Genomic DNA, 24,427 nt, shown 5'->3' with positions numbered 1-24,427 from the left:
GGCCCATGAAGACCACTGATTAGGGTGGGGAAGCTTGAGGCATGGGGAAGATGGGTGGGACAATACTTTCAATTTTCCTTTTCTTTCCTTTTTTTCTGTACCTGGGGCAAAGGGGGGAAGGGACAGCAGTACCCAGTGATGGGAGATGTCCATTTGAAGTCATCTTAGAAACTCCAGTGTGGAAAAAACTATTCCAAGTATACTGCTTGAATCATTTTGGTAGTTCTAAGATGCTGTCGATTTCATGGCTCAAGGTTGAGAAAATCCTCCCAAAGTTGCATTGGCTGACAGAGTCCACCCCAGTACATCCACTCACCCAGACACTTGCAGACGAAATTCAGACAGCACAGTTGTCCAGCCTGTTCTGTGTTCCATCTTCTGCCATGGCACTCGTTGTCCTCTGCAAGCCTAAATGAGCTGCCCAATTTGTCCTCCCTATGCATCTGGACATGCAGGTGATCTGAGGTCAGACCAAAAATTCTGTGATCCTCCCTGTGGGTCAGAGTTCTGAGTTCAGTGGTTCAGGTGGAAAGTCCCACACGAAACCTCACCTAGGGTGATCGCAAAACACTTTTTTTTTTTTTACGTTTTTATTGCTATTATTATCATTTTATGATACAGTTCCATAGGCTTCGGTTATTTCCCTTATCCCAACCACAGTTCCCTCTCCCCCCAACATAGTTCCTCTATATCATTACTATAGTTCTTCATACACAGTCATATGTCCATCATTGTGGGCATGGACAATGGCAGAGAGTCCAGCATCCTGTTGTCAAGATATAGTAAACAGTTTCATTGTAAGTCCATGTTTGGAAGTAGAAATGCAGACTACATTGTATCCCCAGATCTGGATAGGTTAGTCTCCATTTCACAGCTACTGTGCATCCCCTGAAGTGAAAAGTCATAATACAAAGTCAACAATAGAAAGAAAAAAGAAATTTACAATACCATAAAGTTAAATAACATGTTACTAGATATGACAGTCTCCTTTACTCAGCTACCATACATCCCCTTAAATGAAAAGCCACAAGACAAAATCAACATCTGGGAGGAAAAAGGAATTAATAACACCAAGAAGTTAAATAACATTCTACTAAATGACTAACATGTAGCTGAAGAAATGAAAATTAAGAACCTTCTTGTCACAGCTGGCCTGAGATAGCACACAGTTTTGGGGGTCCCATGGGTGGGTGAGGAGAGGGGAAGTCAAGGCCCCAGGCCAGCATGGTGTGCCCATGGGTCATACCTGGCGTCTTGCACACACACTTGTGTCCCAGGCATGTGGAGAGCTAAGGTCCTAAAGCTGCACGTGTGTCAGAGGCCTGGATCTGGGAACCTGTCTATGATCTTGGTCTCTGGTGAGCAGGCAGAGCTCCAGGCCAGTGTGCCACTGCACCAGAAGGCTGGGCTTGGAAAGACCGGGCTGGGGAACCCATGTGCTCCCGAGCACAAGGACTATGGATTGCTCAGGGAAGGAAGTATGGGGGTGTGAGGGAGAGAGGACCACTGCGGGATTATGTTGCAAGTGAGGAATGACTTCTAGGGGATTTGCAGCAACCAGGCCATTGTACGTGCAGGTAAGTAAGCAGGCTGAGACTGAGCAGTTAGGCGGGGGGAAGTCAGAGGATCTTTCTGGGTAAGACTGATTCATCTGCTCAAGTGGGAGACCTGAGATGGGCTAGTTAACATTGACCACTGCTGACCACCACCCACCAATGCACATAAAAGGTAAGACTGGTGGGGTGGGATGCCGACCTGACAGGGCTAGATCACAGTACTTGCCAGTGAATGTCAGAACAGAAGGATCACATTAGGCTGAGCCATGCATGACACTAACCAGCATGCGAGAGAACCAGGTCTGTGGGGGATATGTCAGCCCACTCCTGTGGAACTGCAATTTCTACTCGTATGCTTATAAGCTGGAAGTAGTGATGGGCTAAGCTAGGCATGACCATGGAACCCTCCAACACTCATGGGTACTGGGGTTAGTAACAGGCCGGGCTGGTCCAGACTATAGCACTCACAGGTGCACCCAAGAATAGGGTGTGGGGTGGGCTGGGCAGCGACATCCACCAGCTCATACAGAGGCCAGGATGAGGTTGAGGGGTCTGCTAGATAAGGGCCTAGCATCTGCTGGCACATGTAAGATCTGAGCCTGGGTGTGGGCCGGGTGCAGGAACTTGGGAACCTCCCCTGGTGGGTCATAGCTTATGTGACTCAGGCCTGAGTGTTGGTCAGGCTAGGCAAGGTAGCTCCACTCATTGGCAAATGTGTTGGTTGGTTCTGGAGTGGCAGGGTAGGCAGGGCCAAGCCAGCCTTAGCTCACTGGGATGTGCAGAAGCCAGGCTGGAGAGTGGATCTTGCTAGGTCAGGTTATCACACCTACTGGTTTGCAAAGAGCCAGGAATGAGAGGAGAATGGGGCAGAGCTAAGCTGAGTACCCACCTGTGAGAGTTGGGACTGGAGGTGGGCCAGGACAAGGTCAGGCTGCAGCATCTGATGTCAAAGGCCAAGGTGGGGGATGGGCTATGCCAAGCTGGGTTGGAGCAACCACTGACATGCGCAAGATCTGTGGCTGTGAACAGGCCTGGTTGGGGAGCTAAGGGAACACCTTACCTGGGTTGTGGTTCATACTGGTGAGTGTGAGAGCCAGAATACAGGCAGTGATCTGGGCTTGACATGACCGCAGTGTCCCTTGGCATGAATGTGGACTGGGTCTGGGGTGTGCCAGACTGGGCCAAACTCCAGTACCCACTGGTGCTCATGAGAGCCAAGGAGGTTGTAGGACAGGCTAGGTAGGTCTCAGTACCACTGAACCACATGAGAACTATGTTGGGGCATGGACCAGGTGTGGCTGTGCTGTAGGACCTAATAGTAAGAACCAGAGTTTGTGTGGCTCGGTTAGGCAAGGCAACTGTTCCTGCCAGGAAGTGAACTGCATCACTCTGCACCAAGGACCCAATGGTGTACACGAGATCTGGCCCTGTGAGGAGACCTGATGGAGGAGTTTGGGGAACTGTTTTGTCAGAACACAATCTCTGCCGGTGAGTACAAGAACTGAGGCTGGGAGCAGTCCAGACCAGGCCAGATTATGGTACTCACCCACATACATGTGGGTCAGGTTTGGGGGCGGGCCAGGCTGGGCCAGTTCATAACACCCACTGGCAGATCCAAGAACCAGGACAGGATGCAGGATAAGCCGAGTTGGGCTGCAACACCAGCCCATCCACATTAGGGTCAGGAGCGGGGCTGGCTGGGCTGCTCTGGGCTAGGCTGTAGCACCCACCAATATGAGCTGGAATTGGGGCCAGACCTGGCTGGGCCAGGCTACAGCAACCTTCAGCAAATGCCGAGGTGAGGCGGGCCATACAGCATCCAGCAGCACATGTGAGACCCAGGGTGTGGGGTGTGAGCCTGGTAGGGAGATTGTGGAGGGCTCTGCTACTGGGCCACTGCTCCTTCTGGCAAGTGTAATAATAGGCTGGTTGGTCTTTGCTGCAGCATCAGCTGGCAAATGCTGGGACTGGGGGCAAATCCTGTCAAGCTAGACTGCAGAACCGCCTGATTAGTGCAAGATCCGGAACTAGGCACGGACCTACTAGGGAAACTGGCACCTCTGTGATGAACTACAACTCCCACTGTGAGCATTAGAACAAGGGCTGGGGGCAGGCCTGGCTAGAGAAGGGATAGCACCTTTGGCACAAGTGTGGGCTGGATAGCGGGGTCATTTGGGTTGAGCTAGGCTTCAATGCCCATTGTCATGTATGAGAGCTGAATGGGATATGGGACAGACTGAACTAATCTGCACATACTGGCAAACACAGGAACCAGGGCTGGGAGTGGGCCTGGTAGGTATTATTGGGTTCACTGCAACTAGGCTGCAGTTTCCATCTGATACATGAGAGCCGAGTATGCGATGGGCAGGTTTGGGCTGAGTTGCAGCACCCATTGATTTACGGAAGAGGGCTGGAGACAGAACTGACTGAGCAATTGCCAGTACCAGTGTGTGCATAGACTGATGTGGGTGATGGACAGAGCTAGACCATCTACTGGCAAGCACACACAAGAATCAGGTATGGGATCGCTTCAGACAAGTTTTGTTTGGGGATTCTCTCTCCCTCCGTAACTGAACTGCTGTACTGAGCACTTCAACCGTGGGGAGAATCACGGGGTCTGTGCTCTGACCATGAAGTACTTGTGTTAGAACTGGGCCTCCTTAGTGGCTAAGCTGGAGCCGTGGACCCAGATGCACCTGGAGGATATGGCAGTCCATTGGAGCCTGCAGAGGACATTTGGTACCATAGCAGAGGAAGGCAGGCTGAATAAATTGATCAACTATGGCAGCCAAGCATTGACAGCAAATATCTGGGACTCTAAGGTGGACTATGTCAACCAGTGGACCTTGGAGGGATTTCCTCATCCTTGGAGCAGTGAGATTGACAGCATTTCAGAACTGTCAAAACCACTTGAGCAGAACCCTCTGAGCATGTTCCACCTGGGGACCCTAGGATGAAATCAGGTAGCTGTTCCCCATCCTTGGGTACTGAGAGGTTGGGAGGCTGGGTGCAGCTTCTCCCTTTATCTCCCCCATTACCCTTGGTACAGGAAGAAGAAAAAGAAAACTTGGAAACAGTGGTCTCACCCACTTTCCCTAATCCTCATCCCTTCCCATCCTAATTAACTATATAAGCATCATTAAAAACAAAATAAAAAAAAAAAACAACAGTAAATAAAAATGGAAGGAAACCTGATGTTTATCAGCCCCCCCCCCCAATTTTTTTAAACTACCTCAACCCCGTTATTTACTTGCAACCCCGTCATTTACCTGCAAATGCAGTGGCCTGATCGGCCACTTATTTAAGGGAGAAAAGAAAATAAGCAACTATGCTGGCATACTGGTATAGCTAACATAAATTAGACATTAACCAGGTCCAGAATGTCCATGAGTTATTGGTCATCTTCCAAGCAGTGTAACACTTGCCAAGGTACAGGCAACTAAGTAGCTGCCAACAGCTGGGGTTATCATGTATTTTTCATATTTCTTAACAACCAGATGTAAAAACTATATCTCTGCTTATCACAGTTAAATTTTCAGTTCAACCACTGAAATGTTTGGGCTGCTATGAAAAAGCTTTTGTTGTAAAACAAATCTAGTTAGTCCTGACATGGCTATATAGTAGTATTTTAAAAATCATCCAGGTGCAGCATTTAGACCCTAGAATTAGATTTTATTATAAGGAATTCACCAACAATTGGTACAGTGGCTTGGAATTTGTTTTCAAGCTTTATTATTTACTTGTGACTGTATTTCCCTGCTCTCTTGTAACTTAATTTCCATCTACTTGTCTTTTGGAGTGTCTAAGCTGTTTTTACTTGTTTTAGTCATGTGGTTAGATACAGTGTTATATTAGTTTCATCTTTACTGTTTCCTAAATTGTGCACATTATATAGTGAAGGAACTGGTAATATCTAGAATTGTAGACGTGAACAGACTGAGGTTCTGTCTTATCTGCAGACTCTCCAGACTGCATTGTCTTAGGCAACTCAGCAAACTCTCCAAGACTGTTTCCTCATTTAGAAAATACAAGTCTGTGTACCCGCTGTTCTGGAGCATTGTACAGTAAAAATAGTGGAATATTGTTGGCTGTAGTTGTAATTATCATAAGAACTCTATGTTGGAGATTATGCCCCATTTCACCTTCAACAGGCTTAGGGAGCTAGTGTCTGTTTTTTACAGATGAGTAAATTGACTCATAGGCTAATGTCAGTGTAAGGTAATATGATAGGGCCCAGCACGATAGCCTCATGGCTAAATCCTCTCCTTGTGTGTGCCAGTATCCCATATGGGCACCAGTTTGTGTCCTGGCCGCTCCACTTCCCATCTAGCTCCCTGCTTGTAGCCTGAAAAAGCCATAGAGGACGGCCCAAAGCCTTGGGTCCCTGTACCCTAGTAGGAGACCCAGAAGAAGCTCCTGGTTCTTAGCTTTGGATTGGCTTAGCTCCAGCCTTTGTGGCCACTTGGGGATTGAGCCAGCAGAAGGAAGATCTTTCTGTATTTCCTTTTCTCTGTAAATCTGCCTTTCCAATAAACATAAATCTTAAGCAAAGATAATATGCTAAATATTTACAAATTTATTCACAAAATTTAAAATATTAATTTTGCTAATGTAAATTAAGTAGGGTTTACAAATTTTTCCTGTTCACACTTAGGCTTTGTAAGCTAATAGCAAACTGTTGCAGCTGTTCAACTTTTGCTGCTGTTATGCAAAAGCAGCCATAGGCATGTAAACAAACTAGCATGGCTTTGATTTAATAAATGTTTGCTTATTTAAAACAAGTAGAAGGCTGGATTTGGCTCCAAGGCCACAATGTACTGATCCTTGAATTAAATAATAAAACTACTTTTGTTTTTCTAGCCACTTTCCACTTTTTTTTATCTAAGTTAGGACAAAATTATATTATTTCACTGTTGCTTTAAGAATTGCCAGTATCTGTGCTTGCTTCAACAATATGTATACTAAAAGAATGGTAGTATCGTGGAATGAAGCATTTTCAAATGTGTTGTGCAGTATTCATGTGTGGTTCTGAGTAGATTCTGAGGAAGTCTTGGGAGTTTCTGTAATTTGAGGGTTATGTATGTATGTCAATAACTTGGCTTCAGTTTATAGGCATTTCCTCAGGGTCCTGCTTTGTTGATGCAGTAATGTTGGCTGTCAATCACAGATCAGCTGGTACATAAAAAGTGAAGCGTTTGTTTTGTTTTTGTTTTTGTGTTCAAGAGTTTGCATCCTGGGCCCAGTGAGGTAATCTAGTGGCTAAAATCCTCGGCTTGTGTGCTAAAATCCCACATGGGTGCCAGTTTGTGTCTCGACTGATCCGCTTCCCATCCAGCTCCCTGCTTGTGGTCTCGGAAAGCAGTCAAGGACGGCCCAAAGCCATGGGACCCTGCACCTGCATGGGAGACCCAGAAGAGACTCCTGGCTCCTGGCTTCAGATCAGCTCTGCTCCAACCTTTCGGTTCACTTGAACTAGTGAATGGAAGATCTTTCTCTCCTCTGTAAATCTGACTTCCCAATAAAAATAAATAAACATAGTTTTAAAAGTTAAAGTCCTACCCTTGTCGTTTAATGGACCTCCCTAAACTTATTTCTCCATCTGTAAAACTAGAACTACTTCATATGTTCGTATGAATATTAAATGAAATAGTATATGCAAAACCACTTTGTAAATATGTTTCAGTATTTCAAGATTTTCTATTTTTTGTATTTTTATGGGTGAAATAAATGAAGATCAAAGATTTTAATGGCTCACTTTAATAGTACAGTAGTTTAGTGGAAACATTCTTTTTTAAGATTTATTTTCTTTTTATTTAAAAGGCAGAATTATACAGAAGGAGGAACAGAGAAATGAGAGAGCTCTTCAGTCTGCTGGTTCACTCCCCAAATGGCTATAGTGGCCAGAGTTGAACCTATCCAAAGCCAGGAGCCTGGAGCTAGGAGCTTCGTCCGGGTCTCCCACGTAGCTGCAGGAGCCCAAGGACTTGAGCCGTCCTCCACTGCATTCCTAAGCCATAAGCAGAGACTTGGATTGGAAGTGGAGCAGCCAGTGGAAATGGTGCCCAAATGGTTAAGCCAGTGCCACAGGCAGAGCATACTGCGCCACAGCATCGCCCCCTAGAGGAAACATTCATAACCACCTTCAGAAAGTTTCTTGAAAGGTGTCATAAAAGATCCTGAAAACAGACTTCAACTATGTTAACCTAGAATACGTAAATATGTAATTTACTTGTTGACTGATAAAAGGCCAATCTCTTGTCTTTCTACTGTGTCTTCATTAACTGGAATCTTTATATAAAAAAAATCCCCAAAGCATTAACTGTGGTTAATTGTTTGTCTTTTCAAGTTGAGTAATAATTTAAATATTCTAAGGGAACAGTTTGCAAAATCTTTGTAGATATTTTTTTCTTTCCTTCCCCCATTCTCTTCAGGTTGTCTCATCTAATTAGAAATCATTTTATCGGCATGTTATCTTCTGTCAGCTATTTAAAATTTATTTTATTTCATTTTAATAGAGGTGACATTTCTAAGAGAATCCTTTTTGAACCTGTGGCTGTGATTTTATTTTTAGGCACCTGAACTTGAGCGTAAGGCCAAAGCAGTTGCCATCGTTAGTAAGAAGCGGTGTGCCGGAAGCCCTCCGCGGAGAGGTGTGGCAGCTGCTGGCGGGCTGTCACAACAACGATCAGCTGGTCGAGAAGTACCGGATCCTCATCACCAAGGTCAGGGGGCAGCTCCGCTGCAGCACTCATCCTTCAGAAGCTCGGAGTGAGAAAGGCTTTGGGGTTATTTGTCTTGCCAGAATGTCTTGTACTTGTTTTATCTAATTGGAGAACTGTTGTATTTCAAGCTCAGAGATACTTTCTTCAGCTGGTACAAGTGAGAAGACAAAGTTTTCTGAGGCAAAGGATGTCCTCAAGCTGATTATAGATCCAAATCCTTTTTTACTTTATTTGCCGATTTAGCTGGGTGTGTTATGCAGTATGTCAAAGTTTGCTTTTTATTTTAGTGCTTCTCATGCTTCATGAAAATGTGCTCTGCTAGAGAAGGCTTATTTCTGGATTTTGCAGTTAGAAGAAATGCTATAGTCTTTTTTTTTCCTAATGATATATTTATTTTTATTGGGAAGTCAGATCTACAGAGAGAAGGAGATACAGGGAGAAAGACCTTTCATGAGCTGGTTCATTCTCCAAGTGGCTGCAACAGCCAGAGCTGAGCAGTTCCAAAGCTAGGAGCCTCTTCTGGGTCTCCCATGCAGGTACAGGGTCCCATGGCTTTGGGCCGTCCTTGACTGCTTTCCCAGGCCACAAGCAGGGAGCTGGATGGGAAGTGGAGCTGCCGGGACACGAACCGGCACCCACGTGGGATTCTGGCACACAAGCCAAGGACTTTAGCCACCAGGCTACCTCTCTGGACCCAAAATTGTATCATCTTAAAGCTGTCATTTCTCTTAGCTCATTCATCTAAAATGAAAAATCCTCATTTTTATAGTATCTGCTTCTCCATTTCAGGCGTTCTTCAAAATTTTACCATTATAGCAGAGCATACAAACATATAAAAAAACTTTCTGCAAGGTGTTTTGTGCCTTCATGTTGGAGTTGCTGACCTTCGTTGGCAGGGTTCTCAGCATTTTAGTGTTTATCTCTACTAAGCAGTTCTCTAGGCATGGAAAAACCAAACTTGGGTTTTGAATGGTTTGCTCAGAATCCGCAGTAATACTTGAGAGTTTTTTGGGGGTGTGTGTGTAGCAAAAAGTGAAAACTTTTTAAAAAAAAGTTAAACACTTCTAGGATATGAATAATATCTATAAAAGTGTAATAAATCAAAACAAAACACCTTATAGGTGTTTCTTTCCTATCATCTCATTTCTAGACATTTTTTGTTTTCTGTGTCGTGTTCTGGGGTTAGTATTGTGGTATAGATCCACTGCCTGCAGTACCAGCATCCCATGTTTGGGTGCTAGTTCAGGTCCTGGCTGCTCCACTTCAGATCAGCTCCCGTCTCATGACCTGGGGGAAGCAGCCTGTACTGATACACATGTTTGGGCCCCTGGCATCCACACCAAAGACCTAGAGAAAGTTTCGGGCTTCTGTTCTTGGCCTTGCCCAGCCCTGGTTTTGCAGCTGTTTAGGGAGTGAACCAGAGGATGGAAAATCTCTGTCCATCTTCTCTGTGAAGTTCTGATTTTCAAAGAAATTAATTAAAAAAAAAACTCGAATTCCTTTCATTATGTGTATATAATTGTTTAGCCTGTTTTTACTGAATGCATTTCATTACAATAATGCTGATACCGGGAGATGCACAGTAGCAGCTGACGCGCACGGTGGAACATGTCTGAAAACAAATCGCATTGGGAACACATGAATCCAGCCTGGGCGAATACGGGAGTTCTTATCAGGAACATAATATTAAAGATGGGCCCTATAAAAAGCTGCCGTGCCTAGACGGGCGGGAAGAGAACATGTCTGACCAGCAGAATAGGTACCTGGTTGGTTGTTTCGTTCCTTAGCAGAGCGTCTTTCGGATTGCTGATTTCTGGGTCTACGTTTGTAGTCCTTTGAAATGCTTTGCCAAAATCTGTTTCTTATGAGTTCGTGACTTTGCATGAATATTTTGACAGAACTGTTCATCAAGGTGTTTTAAAGACATGAAATGACTGCTGTTGATTGTATCCTAGCTTGTGGTTCCATAGATGATGGTATTTCTAGAAAAAGAATTTTCCTTTTATATAACTGACCATCTTTTATCGAGGAAATGTGATGATTTATAAATACAATGAAGTGTATTTTATATTTCACATCAGGTTTAACTGCATATGGTTAGTACCTCAAAAGTGTTTTAAAATTATATGTGTCAGTCAGTTTAAATTGCTGATAGGTCACCAGAGAATACGAATTATCTAGTTTTCAGAATATTTTAAAAACTTTTTTTTTCTTTTATTCTCCAAAAACACTGCAGTGACACTTGGTCTGAATAGTTTTGCTTTTTATTCTGGAAATAGTGCTTATTATTGTATTACTTTGATAAAATTTTTGAGGGAAGGAGCTACTTTTTTACATTTTTAAAATCTACAACTTAGGGTATGCAATTCCATTGACATTTTACATATCAATAATCTGCTACTAGCCGTTCAACCAAGAACGTATCTGTTACCCAGTTGTCCTTTTCCAGTTTTAGTAAACGCTACCTCTCCTGGAGTAGTCACTGCTCTGATTCTTCTCCTGTTGCTTGAGCTTGGATCTTCTGTGCTTGTTTGTATCTGATATCTTTTCACTCATCTATTTTGAACAAAGATCAGTAGCTCATTTTTTTGGGATGGAGATTTTATAAGTTTTATAATGATCAATATTCCAGTAAGTTTGTAAGCCATGTTTTTTTGTTTTAAGATTTACTTATTTTTATTGGAAAGTCAGATATACAGAGGGAAGGAGAGACAGAGAGGAAGATCTTATGTCTGTTGATTCACTCTCCAAGTGGCCACAACGGCCAGAGCATAGCTGATCCAAAGCCAGGAGCCAGGAGCTTCATCCAGAACTCCATGCAAGTGCAGGAATCCAAGGCTTTGGGCCGTGTGGGGCTGCCGGGATTAGAACCGGTGCCCATGTGGGATCCTGGAGCATACAAGGAAAGGACTTTAGCCACTAGACCATTGCACCAGGCCCTGCCATGTGTTTTATAATTCATGCATAATTGTTTTATGATATGCACCATAAATTTTTTTGAAGATCTCTTGAGCGTATCAATTTCAAAAACTTATTTTCACCAAACTTAGCTTTTTGTTTCTTTTTGCATAAACTTCCTGAGGATATTATTTTACTCCTAGTGTCTTAACCAGCATCCCTTCAGATGTCGTGCGTCTTTCAGTTCTGTGGACTAGTCTGAGGAGCCTGATTGGTCAACCGAAGGGCAACACATTGTTTTTAAACTGAGTATTTGCATTTCCTGTCTTATTTGCATCTAGTGATTTGGTTGTTGTTTATAGCCCTGCTTACACTCCCATGGACCTGTGTGTGGTCTTTCTACTTTTTGTTGAATATTATCATTAGTGGTACATTAAGTCTGTGTTGATAGGGTGGATTGAAATTATGTTTTCACACAAGTTTTTTAAATAACGGAGGACGGGAGTTAGGGAAATATGACTATCTTTTTAGAATTGCACCTGTGAAAACCATGAATTCTTTCTTTATATCAGTAAGAATTTAGTTACTCGTTTCCAGTTTGTTTCTCTAAGAGTGATGGTTCACAGTCTCACCAGCCTTGTCTTTCACGCAGCAGGGCACCCCCTGGCTCCCGCTCCAAGAACTGGTAGTTGGCACAATGTTTAGTTCTTGCTGGTAGTAAATAAGTGGCTGTCTTCAGTTTGCAGCTCTCAGTAAATCTGAATGATTTGTTCTGATTTACTTTTTTATTATCTTTATTTTCTATTATGTGTTTTTAATATATCAGTTTCTAGAACTCTACACATTTTTTATATATTAATCTTTTATAGCTACATTATAAATATTTGTAAGTTATAAGTCCTTATTGACTTTATGGTTTTGTGCCATATAAATCATTTTCAGTTTTTATATAAAATGCTGTATTTTGGTAAAGGTCTCTTTTATATCTAGATTTTGTAAATGTAGTTCCCAAAAGTTTCTTGCAAAATTTTTATTATGTGTATATTAATGTGCTTAGTCTACCTGGAATTCATTTTTGTGCCTGTTGTAAGTAACCATGCGGCTGTACTCTTGTCCCAGACTGAGAGCCAGTTGTGGGACTCTCCCCTTGTCTTACCCTGAATCCTGCAGAAGGGTGATCAACAGCTGGCTCGTTCTAGTTACTGATCTGCCTGTTTATTCCTAACACTGTTTTTTGGTTTTTTGTTTTTTTAAACCTTTGGTGTCTTCTCTCCCTCCCCTTTCTTTTTTTTTTTTAAAGATTTATTCATTTTATTACAAAGTCAGATACACAGAGAGTAGGAGAGACAGAGAGGAAGATCCTCCGTCCGACGATCCACTCCCCAAGTTTGCCATTATGCTTATCTTGTGCCTTGTTTGTTATGTGTTCATTCCTAATAACTGGGGTTGGGATTTGGCAGAGTGTTGAAGTAGCCATTTGGAATACCTCAATCCCATACTGCAGTGCCTGCTTGGTTCTGCTTCCAGTCCAGTTTCTTGTTAGCACCTCCTAGGCAGTGAATCTGTCAAGTACTGGATAGCTGCATCCTTGTGGGAGACCTGCAGGTGGATGCTCCTGGCTTTAGTCTGCCCCCTCCAGGCTGTTGTGGGCATTTGGCGAGTGAATCAACATTGAAGATCTGTCTGTCTTTGATCTCCCTTCTTTCAAATCAAGGAAGAAAAACAAAGGTAGGGAGAGTGGAGACAGAGTGAGAGGAGGGAAGACTGAAGGAGGATATATATATAGGTTGTTTGCAGATACTTTTCATCTTATAAAAAGACTTGAAAAGCAATTGATTTCAGACCTAGGGATCCTGGAATCCAATCCTGTACGGATACCAAGAATGACTAATGTTTCATTCTGCCACCCAGTAAGGCCATGGTTCCACTATTTCACAACTGATAGCTCTGGTTGCCTGGCTCAGTAAAAAAAAAAAAAAAATGTTCTGAGTGGATTCTAACACTGGGTTGGCTGCTCCCACATAGCATTTGGTGTAATGTGCTCTTTTATCATTTTTAATCTTTTATTATTATTATCATTTTATGATACAGTTCATGGGCCCTGAGATTTCCTTTATCCCTTCCCCAACCCCTCCACTGAGTTCCCCTGTATCATTACTAAAGTATAGTTCTTCTCACACAGTCATATGTCCATTATTGTGGGCATGGACAGTGGCAGAGAGTCCATCATCCTGTTGTCATATAGTAAACGGTTTCATTGGCAGTCCATCTTTGTCTGGAAGTAGAGATGCATACTGCATTGTATCTTCACATCTGGATATGTTAGTCTCCAATTCACAGTTACTGTACATCCCCCTATTCTGCCATCTTGATTCTCTCTTCTATCATTTGTAAGGTTAAATTTTAAATCCTTATATTCTGTCTCTGTGAAGTCATTCTCCCTCTGGTGAAGTTCTGTAAGTCACACCCGTGTAGGAGTTCTCAACCTGAACCATGTAATCCCTAACATGTTAGGGTTCTTTGTATTGTAATCGCTATTTGACAGTTTTTGACTCACAATTTCCTGTGCTTTAGCCTAATGTGGCATCTTTTATCTGAAATACTTAGGATAAGAATTCTTTAAGTTTTGGGGTTTTAGAATGTATGCATAGACTTCATTTTCATGTGAGCATTCAAAAAAATTTTGCTTAGGATCACTTAACTTACAATTACAGGTAAAGTAAAGTACTAGTGTTTCACTTGAAAACTCTTCCAGCATAAACATAAAATTGCCTTTTGTTTTTTGGGCACTTGTTTGTTCATTCAGAAATGCCTTTTGAATATCTACTTATGCCAGCCTTGTGCTAGGGCTCATGAATATACCTATGAATAAAATAAGTTTGTCACTTGTAACAGTGAGTCTGCAGTTCATTGGGGGAAAGAAACAGTTGCACAGTTGTGGTGATGTTGCCTGAGAATTGCATAAGAAAGAATATTGTTATGCTGAAAATGAGAACTTCTCATCTTCAGTTTTCTAAAAGATCTCTTTTACATAATTGTCTGAGGGGTGGATGGCTGTGATTGGGCAGGGTACTGTGTCACAAGTGGTGTTATTAAAATGAGAGGGAACAAGCGTGTTCCCAGATGAAGCTTGGGGAACAGCTTGACAGTTTCAGAGTGTAGACAGAGATATGCCCAAAGAGATGATAGAAAGGAAGCCGACATTAAAAAGCCGCCTGAGGCGGGTTGCAGTCATGGAAACATTTGAAGCAGGCGCATCACTCACTCGGGTTTAGAAGCCAGCATGCAGAAGCATGAAGGGTGTCCAGACTCAGAGGGGCTTGATTGAAAGCCTAATCCTGTCTTCTGATCGTTGACATTGATCGCTTTAGCCTTTTGTTTCCCTATCTGCAAAATGGAATAGAGAGAATTGTCAGCATTAGCTTTTAGATAATGCCTGAAAATAACATTTTTGTGGAACAGAATATATTTAATCAAGGGCTAGCACCGTGACATAACAAGCTAAGCCTCCTGCCCTGATGCCATTTGGAGTCCTGTTATGATCTGCCTTCCTGCTTGCGGCCTGGGAAAGCAGCAAGGGATGGCTCAAGTCCTTGGGTCCTTGCACCTGTGCGGTGACCTGGACGAAGCCCCAGCTTGTGGTTTGCATGGGCCCAGTTCTCCAGCCATTGTGACCATTTGGGGAATGAACTATGGAAGATCTCTTGCTCTTTCCTTCTCTCTCTATCTCTTCTTTGTAACTGCCTTCCAAATTAAGAAAGGCATCTTTTATTTTTAAAAGTAAATGCTCTATCAGAGGGTCCAGCACGGTAGCCAGGTGGCTAAAGCCCTGTGTTGTCTTAATGCATGAGAAACCTGAGATGTGGAGAGATTGATTTGGATACCCACCCTTAGAAAAAACTTGCACTGCTGCTTCAGTAATGCTTTTTCTAATTATTAAAATGCTGTAACTCTCAGCAGTTATTGCTTGATCCCTTCAGTGTTTATTAAACTCTCAAACACAAGTTAAAAAGTAAAGTTGATGCTAACTGATAGATAAGTAGCCTGGCTTGGAGGAAAGTGGAATAGAGAAATCATAATCAAATGTGTGCTTTTGGATATTTGCTCATTTTAAAGATTTGTTTATATGGTAAAAAAAAAAAAAAAAAGAGAGAGAGAGACAGAGGTCATTGTTCTGCTGTTGCATTCCCCGATGGCCGTGATGACCAGGGTTGGCCTGGCTGAAGCCGGGCGCCAAGGACTTTTCTGGGTCCCCCACTTGGGTGTAGGGGTCCCAGGCACTTGGGCCATCTTCCCCTCCTTCTCCCATGCATGAGCAGGGACCTGGATCCGAACTGGAGTAACTGGGATGTGATTGGCTGTGCAGGTGGCTGGGCTGCTTTATGTTATTTATCAGACAGAAAGGAATAAACAAAAAGCAAACAATTTAAAGATTAGGATGATAATTACTGATGGTTTAAAATACTAAAAATGAGGAGGAAATAAGTTTGAGAAAGCAGAGGAGACTAAGCCATTGACTGACACCACACCCACACCTGCCATCCCTGCCCTCTGCCCACCCGCCACAACTGCCTCTGCTGCCTCATCAGAGAGCTGTCTTGGGCTGAGGAAAGCTTGTTCCGATAGCTGTTAGCATGTGGTAGATTACTGTGCACTTCTTTGTGTGCAAACACTTGCCTCACCCTAGGGTATTAAAAGGCATATCAGAAACTGTCACTGAAGTAGCACCCAGATAAAAATCCTGGAAGTCGAAAAAGATGAGAGAAAATTCAAAGTACCTGAGGCTACTGTTGCTGCACTCTGAAAGGTGGGACATCAGGACGGATGTGGCTCAGAGGAGCACAGCCGTGCAGGAGCGGGGAGACGTCATTGTGTTAACCGTTGGAGTTTGGTTTTGCATGCTGTAACCCAGATGATGTCTGCAGGGGCTTTTTGGTGGAAGGGACTCATCTGACTCATTTTCACTTGACCTCTTTGAAGACTGTTGAGGACTTTTTGGGAACCAAAGAGAAACAAAAGTTGAGACCTGAGCCTGAGTGTTACTTGCATCTTGTATGTTGTATATGTGTGATCTGTAGCTTTCTTGTGTCTGTGTATGATTTTGCGCTTGGGCTTCTAGTATCATTGTACAGACATTTCATCTTCTTCGTGAAGGTGAATGCTGAACTCAAGTTACATTTTCTTCAATATATTTTGAGATGATACGAAGACTTTCCTATTTATAAGTAATGATTTAGCAATCAATTTTTTTAAAGATTTATTTTATTTTTATTACAAAGTCAGATATACTGAGAGGAGGAGAGATAGAGAGGAAGTGGAGCTGCCGGGATCAGAACCAGCGGCCATATGGGATCAAGGCGAGGACCTTAGCCACTAGGCCACGCTGCCGAGCCCTAGCAATCAATTTGAAGTAAGTTTTAGTTTTCTAGAGTATATTCAGTTTGAGGTTACTTAAGGACAATATGGATGATAAAACTGTAGAATGCTTTACGTGGGAGCAAAAGTGAAAATTTTTGTTTGTTTCTCAAATAGAAGTAGGTTCTTAGGAGTTGGTGACTGAGAAGACTGACTAAGGTGGTAAATAATGAAGACGGTTTCTGAATCTCACACTGGAGAGCCTGGAAAAGTGTTGGGGGAAATGAGATGCTGATTTGGCATAAAAAGGCATTTGGCTTTGAGCATGCTTTGAATAAAATATCTATGGGCCCAGCAAGTGGAAGGTGTGTACCTCTCAAGATGAGCTGTAGGAGGAAAGGGAGCTGGAGGCAGAAGCATAGGGAATGCTGGGTGCTGCAGCATTGTTCCCTCCACCTATCTTTGCTGTTTGTGTACGCATAGCTTAAATGCTTTTGAGCAGTGCATGGGAGCCATTGTGTGCTGTTCAGATTGTGCTGTACAGAAAGAAATGGCCCTTCATGTTTCAGAGGAGCCTAGTCCCAAGCAATGGAATAAGAAAGGTGGGAGAACGTTGGCCCTTTAGCGTGGCTATTTTAGTGACATGAGCAAAAAGTGTGTGAATCTGGAACTCCCTGAGTAGTAGGTGTTGGGGAAGCCTTTTGTGTCTGTGTGTTTACTTTTCACATAATCCTGTGCATTAGGGATTACTGTCCTCGTTTTCCAGATGACTAAAATGATGTAGACATGACTAAGTAATAGTCAGTGCGAGGGTTTGAACCAGGCGGGTGTACCTTCGGTACTATTGGGAGTTTTATTGTCTCATACTTTTCATTCTTTTCCACTAACACTTATCAGATGGCTTATGTTGTAATAGACTTTTTAGTTGTTTGCTTTCAAATACTGCAATTTTCAGGTTTAGCTAGAGATGGGTACATTTCCTCATCCATGCTTTGTGCCTGTATTTGTGCACTGCTTCTCCACAGCCTAAGATGGCATCTCAGAACTCTAGGATAGGGCAGAAAACCAGGAACACTGTGCTTTCTCAGTGTGGGCTATTTCCTCAGAACTCAGATTTGGTGATATTTTCTTTATTTTTCTCCTAAAACAAAACAAAACAGAAACACCCTGATCTTAAAGTTTCTTAACATTGGCCAACATCCAGGGGTCCTAAGAAGATTCATATTGAACATTTAGTCTCCCAGCAAGGATGTGTTGTGCAGCTGATAACATGGTTGCTCTGTTGCGTGCACTGTTCACATACTTCCTTTCTTTCATATTGCTCTTTGTTTGGGAAATGTCACAAGAAAATAGGAATTTCCCCTCACTCTTACCCCTCCGGCATGCTTCAGTTACATTCCTGACTCTGTCCTGGCTAGTACCTCTTCTCGCTAGCGGTTGAAATTCTGCTTATGTGCTAAAAAGGGGATTCCAAACAGACGAGGAAACGGCTTTCAAATGCTGCCTTGCAGCCGTACCGGCTTCTCCCCCACTGTGCCGTCTGGAAATCGGGGAGCACCTCTCTACTGATGAATTGTAATGAGTTACTTAAGATGCCGGAGTGTGCGCCTGGACCTGCGTTTGCTTTCTGCTCCTCCTCGCTTCTTTTTCCCAGGCCCCCTCTTCTCCCTGTTTCCCCTCCTACTTCTTTCCGCCTCCCTCCCACCCCCCGTGTTTCAGTTCTGCAATACACAGGGCTGAGCCACATTCCTGCTTTGCAAGGCTTTCTGTTAAGGATGTATTGTGGCTTTTGTTTGGATTGCAGCGTGCAGAATTACAGGTAAATTCTGAATTGAGCTAAACAGATAAATTCTGTTGAAATGTTTGCAAAGAGGCAGGAGTATTATGTTGGATTCAGTGAAGAAAATAAATGATCTTGGCTGGTTTTATTTGTGGTAATTGTAGTTAAACGTTTTCAGCAGTGGTGGAGCAAATATCCTTTTCTGCCCCAGAAGGCTCAGATGGAAGGAAAGGGGGATGGATTGATCTGAATTTGATTGATTCTATTCTATAATAATCTCAAAAGCCTGCGGTGGCTGGTCCTTCCTTCTAGAGTCAGGAGCAGTGAATATAAGGGCGCTGGTGAGGGTAGCGGTGAAGAGCAGAATTAGGAGGGATAGAGTGGGGGGGTGGTGCCAGCCCGGGCTAGCCAAGTTCTTTGATTTGGGCATTGAATACAAAGCATAAAATGCTCTCTCCTTTTCTTCTGTCAGCTGCTCAGAGGAGACTCATTGCAACTCCTGCTGAAGCTCCTCATCTTCCTCCCTTATCTCCCGTCCCTCCTCCCTACCCTCACTTGGCCTGAAGACGTGGTCCCCAGAGTTTGCCCTACCTCTCTGGTGCTGTGTGTGTGGTGAGCCAGGTGTGATGGCCACGTCTGAGACTGGCCAGACAACTGCTGCTGGTGCTCCCTATTCCAGGAAGGATTTAAAGGGGAATCGCACTGCAGGCAATGCACCAGAGTGGCAGCATCAGGAGCTGGGGAACTAAGGCTCCTCTGGAATTAGTGCACGCATGCAAGCTGACCGCAATGACAGCAGCTGCTCCTTGGAACTGCAGGCGGCAGCCAGGCGGCAGCATGAAGTGAGAGATCACTGCCGAGCTCAAGATGAACTCCAGCTCCACCCTGGATGGTAATCAGAGCAGCCACCCTTTTTGCCTCTTGGCATTTGGCTATTTGGAAACTGTCGATTTTTGCCTATTGGAAGTGTTAATTATTGTTTTCCTAACTGTATTGATCATTTCTGGCAACATTGTTGTGATCTTTGTGTCTCACTGTGCACCTTTGCTGGACCATCATACCACCAGTTACTTTATCCAGACTATGGCATATGCTGACCTTTTGGTTGGAGTGAGCTGCCTGGTCCCTTCTTTATCACTCCTGCACTACCCACTTCCAGTAGAGGAGTCACTGACCTGCAAGATATTTGGTTTTGTGGTGTCGGTTCTGAAGAGTGTCTCCATGGCCTCTCTGGCCTGCATCAGCATCGATAGATACATTGCCATCACTAAACCCTTAACGTATAATACACTGGTCACGCCCTGGAGATTACGTCTGTGCATTTTCTTGATTTGGCTGTACTCCAGCCTGATCTTCCTGCCTTCTTTTTTCCACTGGGGCAAACCTGGATATCATGGAGATGTGTTTCAATGGTGTGCAGAGTCCTGGCACACCGACCCCTACTTCACCCTGTTCATCGTGATGATGCTGTACGCTCCAGCAGCCCTCATTGTCTGCTTCACCTATTTCAACATCTTCCGCATCTGCCAACAGCACACAAAGGAAATCAGTGAAAGGCAAGCCCGGTTCAGCTGCCAGAGCGGCGAGACTGGGGAGGTTCAGGCCTGTCCTGACAAGCGCTATGCTATGGTCCTGTTCCGCATCACTAGTGTGTTTTACATCCTGTGGTTGCCGTATATCATCTACTTCTTGTTGGAGAGCTCCACTGGCCGCAGAAACCACTTTGCATCTTTCTTGACCACCTGGCTGGCTATTAGTAACAGTTTCTGCAATTGTGTCATTTATAGTCTCTCCAACAGTGTCTTCCAAAGGGGACTAAAGCACCTCTCCGGGGCCATGTGTGCTTCTTGTACAAGTCACTCCACAGCCAAGGATCCTTACACAGTTAGGAGCAAAGGCCCCCTAAACGGGTATCACATCTAACATGACTCAGATGTTCAGTCACTCTGGGGGTGTGACTTTTTTGTCCTCCTTTTTATTCCTAGTTTACCAGGAAATCTGGGACAGAATAATTTGACTCTTAGCAATAGCTAATAAATAATCCATGCAGACACCTTCTCTAAGTTGGCAGTTGTGATTTTGAATCAGAAGAGTCAGTATCATGGAAATGAATTGCTCTTGGTTCCAATTTTTGAAATGTCATGGAAGTGACTACAGTTCTCAGATTCAAGAGGAATAAAGCCATATCTAACACCTCTTCCCAGCTGGCGTGACTGAACCTGGGTGTGAACAGCGTCAACATTTTAAAAAGTCACTTTCTTGTTGCTTTTCTGAGATCTTTCCAGCTACTTGGGCTTCATGTGCAATTTATTTAACAGGGAATATTAGAAAACACCAGTTAATTTAAAAGATTTTTAATTTATTTTTCTTTTTGTGTATGATGAAGTATTCGCTGTAATTTTCAGTTTTATCATTTAGAAGCTAAATGTTGTATGTCTTATTCTCGTGAGCATTCTTAATAGGATGAATAATGTGAACAGTTTTAGAATACTTTTAGAACTTTTAAGGAACTAAAAAGCAAAAGTACAATTAAGACACTTAATTTATGAAAACCTGAGCAGTTTTTTTGTGCCCGGCATCACAGAGATCTAAACAGACACATGCATAGAAGTGACTGCGTTCCGTATTTTGCTGATATTTTTGTATATTTGAATCAAATTAGTTTTCGCTTTTAAAGGAAAACATGTTTAAGCTAAAGAGCAAATGACCGAGAGCTGTAAATGATAAAAATACATAAAAATGTGTCTTTGGTGTTCTATGTTTTGTTTTGTTTTATTCCAAAGATCTTTGAGATACTGGAACAGTGAGGAAGACGGGTTTTAAGTAACCGAGTCAGAAAATATACTATGGTATATGGACTCATTTTAAAAATAGAGACGATTAGTTGACATAGTTTCTTTATACTGAAATAGAATCAGGTGATGTTTGGTAGCAACTGAGTATCTTTTTCAGTTTTTTTTTTTTTCAGTTAATGTTAAGGAATCCACATTTGAAGGGTGGGAGGATTTTCATGGATTTGAGTATCTTTTATTACTGTTTCCTTTGTAGGGAAAAAAATCCTTTGTCAGTTCCTTTCCCCCTCTGGTTTCTCTCAAGTACTGGTAAAATCTATAGAATTTTATTATTGTGTAGATTTATTATTTATATGCAGTGATGAGTTTTGAATTTGTAGGAAGCTATCTTTAGAGCAAGAGGTTTAGTTTTCCAAAATGAGAGAAAGATTTCCAGTAGGTCCGTGTGAGAGTATTTCCTCTGCTTTTCTGGTTTTCTTGCTTTGGAAAACTTCAGGGGAAATACTTCGTCTCTGACTTTGGCTAGGTGTTGTAACGTGAATGTGATAGTGCTGTTCGGTAAGATGGAGGATAGAAGAATCCCAAGGGACATGGACGGAATACAGTGGAGTTCTTAAGTCCAAAAAGACACAGATATTTTGCACAGGCAAGTATGCTTTAATTTCTTTTTTTTTAATCATAATGTTAGAAGCTCCTCCCCCCTTTTTTACATAAATGACAGTGTTCTTACAGTTTTAACTTTTAGATATCAAGTTGATTTTAAATTCAAATTTATTCCACTAAAGTTTTTTTTTTTTTTTAAGTGATTAAGTCTATAAAACATTTAAGCTTCAGATTCTGGGTGCTTCCCAAAAACTTTCTTGCTATTTCTGTCTAGTGTTACTGAATTTTATCCTAAGCATTTTCAAAGTTTAGAACTTGTACTGAAATTGCAGGTTATATTAGAAATGACTTTGTAAAATTGTTATTTCAAGTAGAAAGCCTTTTTCTGCTGGAAAAGTACAGCTGTATATGTTTCCCCCATATTTATGTTATGCAAATCTAAAAATATTTCTTATTTCATATGTAACAGAAAGTAAACTGTTTAGATTTTCATTTGTTGACATTTAGTTCAGCAAATTTAGGACCCTTGAAGTTTTAATTTTTATAGAAAATCGATATTAAGTTGGTAGGATTTGTTTTCTTTAGGAAAAGATTTTGAGAATTCAAAAGAAAATTTTAATTTTTAGCAATGATTAATCAAGTTGGAATTTTTTTTAGGCTTATCTTTTAATTTATTTTTTCCTTTAGCTTTGTATTTAGATTTTATTTATTTAAGAGTCTGAGTTCTGTCTGCTGGCTCACTCCCCCAGATGCTCGCAGTGATCGGAATTGGATCTAGAGCTCAGTCCAGGTCCAGGTGGGAGGCAGGAAGCCAGCTGCTAGCTGCATCTGCCTCCAGGTGGCTTTATAGTAGATGCAAAAACAACTCTTGATTAACTTTTGTGTGCAAATGTTTACAATCTTATACCAAATTTCAAGTTTTTAAACTATTTTTAAAGATTTATTTTTATTTGAAATGCAAAGTTACAGAAAGAGAGAGATTTTTTTAACCACTGATTCCCTCCCCAAATGGCCACAATAGCTGAGACTGGTCCAAATAGAGCTGGACCCGTCTCCAAAGTGAGAATCCAGGAGCGTCTGGTCTCTGCTGTAGGTGCAGAGGTCCAAGCAGTTGACCTATTCTCCACTGCCTTCCCAGGCCATTTGCAGGCAGCTGGACTGGACGCAGAGTAGCTGGGACTCTCGAACCCCTGCCAATATGGGCTGCTAACACCACAGGTGGAAGTCTAACCTGCCATGCTATTGTGCCAGCCCCGAAATTTGTATTTTATTGCAGGAACTTTTTTTTTACATTAATATACATATATTAATGTCTCAATCCCAAAAGTAAAGTAGAAACTAAGTAGATACTGTAATTTTAATTGCGTGATCATTAGGTATCTTTCAAGTTTATCTTGCCTTTAGTAAATTATATAAACTGTAAAGTTTTTTCCAGGTATCATTTCTCACATTCACTGCCTGAACATCCTTTTCAATTTGTTCTGTTTTGTATGTGCTGTTGGAGAAAGGATCGTGTAACCCAGACAGTCACACTGCCTTAAGTGGCTGGGCATTCCTAGTGATAGGTTTGGAGGTTTAGCATGTCGCTGTTCCTTTCATCCTTGTGTATTTAATGTACATCCGATTTTGGTTTTAGTACTGATTTATCTAGTTTGGTGTGAAAAAGTAGAAGACGACAATGCTTTTGGTAATCGTGCTAGGATTATTTCATAGTAAAATTTTAAAAATAAGATTATACTGGTTATTACATTTGTAAGTTGTGCGCTTTTATACAGTAACTTCTTGTGAGTGGAAATATGGATTAGAGATAAAGTGGTGCTACACTTTGGTGAACACAATGGATGTTTGAATTTCTCATGTGCCCTTTGACACTCACTACAAATTTCATTTTGGAAAAGATTTTCTTTAATTTTTATTGCTTGCGAAGCTCTGATAAACCGGATGGCTTTTCCTTTTTACTTGAATAATGGTCTCAGTATTTTGGTGTTTGAGAAAGCTTGAATTTTTTACTGTCAATAAATTATCCAACTTTGTACTTGAAAATGAAGTGACGGGGTGACAGGTTCCCAGATTGTGGAATAGTTTCTGGGTAGACTCCCTCAGCTTTTCAAATTTGTTTGAAAAACCTGCACCATGACTTTAATTTCACAGACTGCTTTTTTTTTTTTTTTTTGTATTATAAGATATTTATGAAGTAAATTATTGGCACACCAGAATGTATTGGTAATATGAACAAATTTTGAGAAGGTTAAGAATGGGCACTGTGAAAATGTTTTAAGTCTTCAAAAATCATTTCATATATTTATCTTGCATAATTTTTCAGTTTCAAGTTGAAGGGAACCTAAATGTACTACTTATTATTCTGAACATCCTGGAAATATTGTAGATATTTCTTATGACTATAAATGAGTCGTTAAACTTCTTTTTAAACTTGGGATATTGTAGTAAGATAAAAGTGAACGGTAAGAATCAAAAAATCTAAGTTTCTGTAGCCAAACAGCTTGTTTTGTAAATTGTGGCATGTCACTTCTCTAAGCACTTAATTTCTCCTAAAAGAGGAGATGATGATTCTTACATATCTTACAGAATTAGATAATGGATGTAATGAAAGTACTGTGTAAATTGTAAAGTGTGTTGCAAATAAAAACTGTTGCTATCATGCGTCTCTGCCATGCTTTTTACATGTGAGGAAGCCAGGGTCATGGACTTCCCCCTGCTAAC

At 42.0% G+C, this 24,427-nt stretch overlaps 2 protein-coding genes across 5 annotated transcripts in view; both read left to right on the top strand.

The window, feature by feature from the left end:
* The window catches only part of RABGAP1 (RAB GTPase activating protein 1), a 176,038-nt gene that overhangs the window by 86,461 nt on the left and 65,150 nt on the right, over positions 1 to 24,427 (top strand). For all 4 annotated transcript variants that reach the window (XM_058672897.1, XM_058672899.1, XM_058672900.1 and 1 more), the window contains exon 13: positions 8,128 to 8,278. In XM_058672897.1, the coding sequence (XP_058528880.1) occupies positions 8,128 to 8,278 (151 nt within the window). The remainder of the gene's footprint in view (positions 1 to 8,127; positions 8,279 to 24,427) is intronic.
* Positions 17,648 to 20,793, top strand: GPR21 (G protein-coupled receptor 21). The gene is made up of 2 exons (XM_004593589.3): positions 17,648 to 18,350; positions 18,784 to 20,793. The coding sequence occupies exon 2, from the start codon at positions 19,179 to 19,181 to the stop codon at positions 20,232 to 20,234; it is 1,056 nt and encodes a 351-aa protein (XP_004593646.1). The 5' UTR covers positions 17,648 to 18,350; positions 18,784 to 19,178; the 3' UTR covers positions 20,235 to 20,793.

The sequence above is a fragment of the Ochotona princeps genome, chromosome 14, assembly GCF_030435755.1.
Source record: "Ochotona princeps isolate mOchPri1 chromosome 14, mOchPri1.hap1, whole genome shotgun sequence".
NCBI lineage: Eukaryota > Metazoa > Chordata > Mammalia > Lagomorpha > Ochotonidae > Ochotona > Ochotona princeps.
Note: the sequence above shows the minus strand (reverse complement) of the source record. Positions and strands in the feature narration are given on the sequence as shown.